We start from the raw sequence: 7,075 nt of genomic DNA, 5'->3' as shown, positions 1-7,075 counted from the left end.
TAGTACCTTTTCGACAGTGTTTTAATCCTCTCCTGTGTAAGGTGGAGGAAATCTTAAAATAAGTTGTTCAGGGATTTTCCTTTTTTGAATTGCTAATATACACATGTACAGTGATTTACCCCCACTTCCCAGGAATAGATGATACCTTTACTACAAGTTTGTAATTTCAGAGAGTTTCTGTGGTCTCATTCAAGCTTCCTAGGAACTGAATGAGATAAATAGGTATTGTTCCCATTTTACAGGTGAAGACATCCTGATTCATTTCAGGTCACATAGCCACTGTCAGACCTAGTCTAAAACCCAGAGTGTCTGGTTTCAGATTGAGAGCTTGTTCCACTACAGCTTAGCTGCATTAGTAAATCCCCATTTGCTGCTTGGAAAATTGCTTTCAGGACAAATTCTTGTTAGTGAATTCTTAAAATTTTTAAGAGCTATAGTTCAAGATTTTAATAATTAAGACAGTTTGTCTGGGTGCGGTGGCTCACGTCTATAATCCCAGCACTTTGGGAGGCCGAGGCAGGTGGATCACCTGAGGTCAGCAGTTCGAGACCAGCCTGGCTAACAGGGTGAAACCCTGTCTCTACTAAAAATACAAAAAAGTAGCTGGGCGTGGTGGCGGGCGCCTATAATCCCAGCAACTTGGGAGGCTGAGGCAGAAGAATCGTTTGAACCCGGGAGGCGGAGGTTGCAGTGAGCCGAGATTGCGCTATTGCACTCCAGCCTGGACAACAAGAGCAAAACTCCGTCTCAAAAAAAAAAAAGATAGTTTGAGCTGTTTTTAGATTTTTTATTTTTGGTGAGGCTAGCTCTTCGTGACAATTTATCACTATTTATTACTTTATTAAAATTATTTGTCTAGGCCGGGCGTGGTGGCTCACGCCTGTAATCCCAGCACTTTGGCAGGCCGAGGTGGGTGGATCACGAGGTCAGGAGATCAAGACCATCCTGGCTAATATGGTGAAACCCCGTCTTTACTAAAAATACAAAAAATTAGCCGGGGGTGGTGGCGGGTGCCTGTAGTCCCAGCTACTCGGGAGGCTGAGGCAGGAGAATCGCTTGAACCCGGGAGGCGGAGTTTGCAGTGAGCCAAGATCACGCCATTGCACTCCAGCCTGGGTGACAGAGCAAGACTCCGTCCCAAAAAAAAAAAAAAAAATTGTCTAGCTGGGCGCAGTGGCTCACGCCTGTAATGCCAACACTTTGGGAGGCCGAGGCAGGCAGATCACCTGAGGTCGGGAGTTCGAGACCAGCCTGACCAACATGGAGAAACCCCATCTCTACTAAAAATACAAAATTAGCTGGGCATGGTGGCGCATGCCTGTAATCCCAGCTGCTTGGAAGGCTGAGGCACAAGAATCACTTGAACCCGGGAGGTGGAGACGGCATTGAGCCGAGATCTCGCCATTGCACTCCAGCCTGGGCAGTAAGAGCAAAACTTCATCTCAAAAAAAAAAAAAAGTAAAAAAATAAATAATTTGTCTAAAAGTAAAGTAGTTTGCAACATTTCTTCCTGTTCCTCACCTTACTCATATCCCCAAAAAAGTACTGATTTATCGTTGACATTACTGAGTTTTTTTTGTTTTGTCAGATAACTGGAAGAGGTTGATTAAATACTCTTTAATACTAGGAAAGGATTATTTCTTGCTAACCCTCATGTAAACTGGATGACTGCAATTATTTTCGTAGTCAGTAGTTTTAAAAGTATATGCTGGTATCACTGTTTTGATTTTATTTCCTGAAAAAATTAATTGCCTTGAAACATATTTATTCCATGCGATACATTGAAGCCTCTCTTAACACTTTCAATCACAGCCTCTACACTCTGTCGAGTTGAACCTGTGGGAAGATGGTTTGAAGCTTTTGTTAAGAGGAGAAACAGAAATGCTTCTGCCTCTTTTCAGGAACTGGAGGATAAGAAAGAGTTATCCGAGGAATCAGAAGATGAAGAATTGCAGTTGGAAGAGTTTCCCATGCTGAAAACACTTGATCCCAAAGACTGGAAGGTATTTAATATCTGAATATTTTGTTCAGTCAGATGCTTTGTTAGACACAGACAATTTTCTTATGAGTTTTCCATTAATAAACATGTTTTAAGATGATTCAGCAAGATAACTATGATTTAGCATCTGTTTATTACTAAGTCTTGAGAGCATTAGCACTAGCCATGAGATACTGTCTCTGCTGGAGAAATCCAGGAAGAGTTCACAGAAAAGATAATGTTTGCACTGGTCTTAAAAGGACAGGCAGCAATTAGTGAAGCAGAGAAGTGAGAAAAGTATTCTGGGCAGAAGGAGTAAGATATACAAAGACACAAAGGAGTAAAAGAATATGTAGTGCCTCTTGAGGGATTGATAAGTCGTATAGGGTACATGCGGTATGGTGATGAGAAATCTAGTGTCTTTAAAAGGACACTAGACCAAACTCTGTTGTGTCCTTTTTATACCATGCTAAAGAAGGAATTAAAATTTATTTTTGGGACAGTAAGATACTATCAAAAGTTTCTTAGCTAATTTTAGAAAAGTAATTCCCTTGGCAGTACAGGAAATTGCTTGAAAGGGGGCAAGGGACTGGAGGGGAAGTGAATAGTTTACTGTTATAGGGCTAGTGCACTAAGGCAGACCTGTGACTGAATCCTTGAACTTACTATGTGGCTGGGTTTTGAGAAAGAGGGGTCAGATTTGCCTTTTTTGGAGGTAGCATTAACAGGCTTTGGTGACCCTGGCTGTGTGGCACAAGAGAAAGAGAAGTATTCAGAGGTCCTTCCCAGCATTAGAGCTTGAGTGACCTGCTAGAGTGTGTGGTCAGTAACCAATGCTGGGATGAGGATAAGAATGTTTGTGGGAGGTGCTGTTTGTGTCCAAGTTTGACTATGTGAAGACTGAGGTTTTGGTACCATAGTGGTGAAGCTGTCTAGTAGATGGTTAGAAATTGGTCTATGACTCCGAAAAGAGGTTACAGCCAACGACTTTTTGAAGTCATTGGCACATAGTGGTGGTTGCTGTGAGGAATTGAATGACAACAGCAAGGGACAAAAGTATAAACAAATAGATAATGCTTTAGTAGGTACTTGTATAATAGTTAAATGCGTATGCTGTGGAATTGGAGTGCCTGAATTCAAATCTGGTTCTGCCATTTGGTGCACCTCGACCTTGGGAAAGTTCCCAGATATGTGTGTTCCTCATTTCCCTTGTTGCTACAGTGAGATTGTTAACAGCTCAAAGGTTTACCTTGAGGATTAATAAAAGGATGCTTATAAAGCACTTAAGTTAGTACTTGCTGCATGATAAATGCCAAACAAATAATGGATAATAAGAGTTCCTATGTCATTGGTTGTTTAGGGGACTAAATAAGCTAAAGCATATGTATAAAACATTTAGAAAAGTAAGCACTCAGAAAGTGTTAGCTGATTCTCCCACCACCTCATCCATTTTAAAAGAAAAAGACAACATTGAGGAGCATGGATATTTAAGGGGTAGGAAGAGGAGGAAAAACAGCAGAAGATACTAAGAAGGGTGACAGAAGTAGAAACAAAACAAAGAAAAAGACACTTTGTTATTTGAAGAAATACTTCCTAAACATCAGGCAGCGTATTCTTCCAGAAACTAAGGGAGGAGCAAGAGGGAAAAAGAGGCAGGGTGCAGTGGCTCATGCCTGTAATCCCAGCACTTTGGGAGGCTGAGGCGGGCAGATCACCCGAGGTCAGGAGTTCGAGACCAGCCTGACCAACATGGTGAAACCCCATCTCTACTAAAAATATAAAATTAGCCAGGCGTGGTGGCACATGCCTGTAATCGCAGCTACTTGGGAAGCTGAGGCAGGAGAATCACTTCAACCCAGGAGGTGGAGGTTGCTGTGAGCCGAGATCATACAATTGCACTCCAGCCTGGGCAACAAGAGCAAAACTCTATCTCAAAAAAAGGGGCGTGGGAAGAGTCACCTGTGTCACTGCTTCAGAAAGAGGTCAATCACATAACATGAAAAATTATTTTAAAAAACACTGGACCGGGCATGGTGGCACATGCTTATAATCCCAGCTACTCAGGAGGCTGAAACAGGAGAATCGCTTGAACCTGGGAGGTGGAGATTGTGGTAAGCTGAGATCGTGCCACTGCACTCCAGCCTGGGCAACAAGAGTGAAACTCCATCTCAAAAAAAAAAAAAAAACCATTGGATTTGGCAAACTAAAAGTTTCGGTGTCCTCATTGAAAGCAGTTTGAGTAAAATGATCGGGAAGGCAAGAGATTACAGTGAATGAAGAGTGATTAGGAAGTGATGAAGTAGGATCAAAGTGTAAAGTACTCTTTCAAAGCTGGGTAGTAAAGAAAATGAGAGAAGATAGTAACTTCAGGAGAAGGCAGAGTCGGGAAAAGACAGAACTGGGGAGTGTTGAGATCTATAAGAGGGAGAAGGTCTTTGGTATAGAAAGAAGTAGATTGTATCAGAGTAAGGTAGCAGAGTTCATTCACTTGTTCAGTTTATTTTCATTCATCAAATATGGATCAAACACCATGTCAGATACTGTTCTAGGTGTCAAGGATACTGTACTGAACAAGACAGTATTACTGCTTACACACAGCTTATATTCCAGTGACATAATAAGTAAACAAGAACATGTAGCCATAAGTTCCATAGGATGGCCATAAGCTATCAACAGGTGCTAAGAGAAAAAAGGGGTCTTTGGTCAAGTAAGTTTGGAAAATGCTAGGTTTTACAGGTTTCTGTTTGTTTATTTTTTAAATCTAATTACAGGACTTCTCAGAGCCTTTCTTAGGCTTTTGTGCATACAAATCATCAAGGAGGCTGTATGATAGTCCACATTTACCTCTTTTTTAAATTTATTTTTTATTTTATTTTATTTTGAGACGGAGTCTCACTCTGTTGCCCAGGCTGGAGTGCAGTGGCGCAGTCTTAGCCCACTGCAACCTCCGCCTCCTAGGTTCAAGCAATTATCTTGCCTCAGCCTCCCGAGTAGCTGGGATTACAGGTGGGCGCCACCACGCCCGGCTAATTTTTGTATTTTTAGTAGAGACAGGGTTTCACCATGTTAGCCAGGCTGGTCTCAATCTCCTGACCTCATGATCCACCCACCTCAGCCTCCCAAAGCACTGGGATTACAGGCGTAAGCTGGCACGCCCAGCCTGTCTCTTCTTTTTTTTAAAGACAGGGTCTTGGCCGGGTGCAGTGGCTCACACCTGTAATCCCTTGGCCCTTTGGGAGGCCAAGGCAGGTATATCACCTGAGGTCAGGAGTTCGAGACCAGCCTGACCAACAAGGTGAAACCCTGTCTCTACTAAAAATACACAAATTAGCCAGGCGTGGTGGTGTGCACCTGTAATCCCAGCAACTTGGAAGGCTGAGGCAGGAGAATTGCTTGAACCTGGGATGCGGAGGTTGCAGTGAGCCAAGATGGCACCACTGCACTCCAGCCTGGGCAACAGAGCAAGACTCCGTCTCAAAAAAATAAAATAAAATCTTAAAATCATTAAAAAAAAAAAAAAAGACAGGGTCTTGCTCTGTCGCCTATCCTGGAGTGCAGTGGCATGATCACAGCTCACTGCAGCCTCTACTTACCAGACTCAAGTAATCCTGCTACTTCTGCCTCCTGAGTAGCTGGAACTACAGGTGCACACCACCACACCCAGCTAATTTTTAAAAATTTTTTTGTAGAGACAGGGATCTTACTTTGTTGCCCAGGCTGGCCTCATATTCCTGGGCTCAAGCAATCCTCCACCTGGGCCTCCCAAAGTGCTAGGATCACAGGCATGAACCATGGCACCCAGCCTAATCCACATTTCTCAACCTTACCTGACCATAGACCCTGGTTTATACAGAACCTCTTACTGGACTCCTGATGAAATGTCACTTTGGGAAATGCTTATTAAGGTACCAGAACACAAGGGATGGAATATATTGGCTTCATTTCAAATTTGACTCCCTTTTGTGTTTTTTTTCCAGAACCAAGATCATTATGCAGTTCTTGGACTTGGCCATGTGAGATACAAGGCTACACAGAGACAGATCAAAGCAGCTCGTAAGTACTTAGTTATTTTGAAATAATCAAATATCTTGTATAGGAACAGGCTGGCTATGCTTTTTAAAAGATATACAGTATCATAGTCTGCAGCCATAACTACATTTAACAGCATGTGTTATATTGTCATAATAAGCAAAAAACCACGGTCTCCCCTGCCTTCAGAATCAGAAGAAAGCAATCCATTTTACATATAGACTTTCCCATTAGGGATAAGAAATTAGGATGGGTGTGTGTGTGTGGATACAAAATACTCCCCCAATGGCAAGCTTTTAAAAAATAATACTTCACTTCTCTTTAGAAGTATAGCAGCTGCACTTGGTGGATACTGCCTTTTTATTGTTTTTTGGTTTTTGGTTTTTTTTTTACATTATTTTGTAATCTTAGGTCACACCTTTGTAGATATCACCCTGTCTTCTGTCCAAGAAAAGTTGCCTGATGTTTTATTGTTGTTTTCATTGACAAGGTTATAATTTGGCATGGGAGAGGGTAATGTTGGGACCCCAGTCTTCATATGCCTTATAAAACACCATCCCTTAATGCTCCTAAATGTCCTATGCTTTGCAATCCTGTGGACATAATTTCTTATACACGTGATCAGTTCAACTGATTAATAAAGTTTAGTGAAAGAGGTAAGAGGTGAAGGTGATCAGTTTTCTGTCTTAGGAGAACGTTCTGCCCTCCACTCTAGAGAATGGATATTGAGGTCAGAGAGGGTAAGATTGTGGCCACATGGAAAAGGAGCAGGGAGTCAGGGCCTGTCAAGAAGAGGAAGTATTATATGTGGAGGAAGATGACTGAATAAGAATGCCTGTGGTAAAAATTATTAGTCAATACTTAGCATAGTAGATGAACTCAAAATCGTCCCCATTACTGCTTACATTTAGGAAAATCACAGGAAATATTTTTTAACAAAGTGAAGGAATTTATCAGATTATTTTAAACTGGATTTGTTTAAAGGCTGGCATGATTCTAGACAAAGCATATGGTAATGCATGTGAATAGTTATTCCAGTATACATAAATGCCAGAAAAGTCCATTTGC

General features: G+C 41.8%; 1 protein-coding gene across 2 annotated transcripts in view; it reads left to right on the top strand.

The window, feature by feature from the left end:
- DNAJC2 (DnaJ heat shock protein family (Hsp40) member C2) overlaps positions 1–7,075 on the top strand; it is a 32,155-nt gene that overhangs the window by 986 nt on the left and 24,094 nt on the right. For both annotated transcript variants that reach the window (NM_001280417.1, XM_063813944.1), the window contains 2 exon segments: positions 1,813–2,003; positions 5,956–6,031. In NM_001280417.1, coding sequence (NP_001267346.1) covers positions 1,813–2,003; positions 5,956–6,031 — 267 coding nt within the window.

The sequence above is a fragment of the Pan troglodytes genome, chromosome 6 (genome assembly GCF_028858775.2).
Source record: "Pan troglodytes isolate AG18354 chromosome 6, NHGRI_mPanTro3-v2.0_pri, whole genome shotgun sequence".
NCBI classification, from domain to species: domain Eukaryota; kingdom Metazoa; phylum Chordata; class Mammalia; order Primates; family Hominidae; genus Pan; species Pan troglodytes.
The sequence above is the reverse complement of the archived record's forward strand: the minus strand, read 5'-3'. Positions and strand labels throughout refer to the sequence as shown.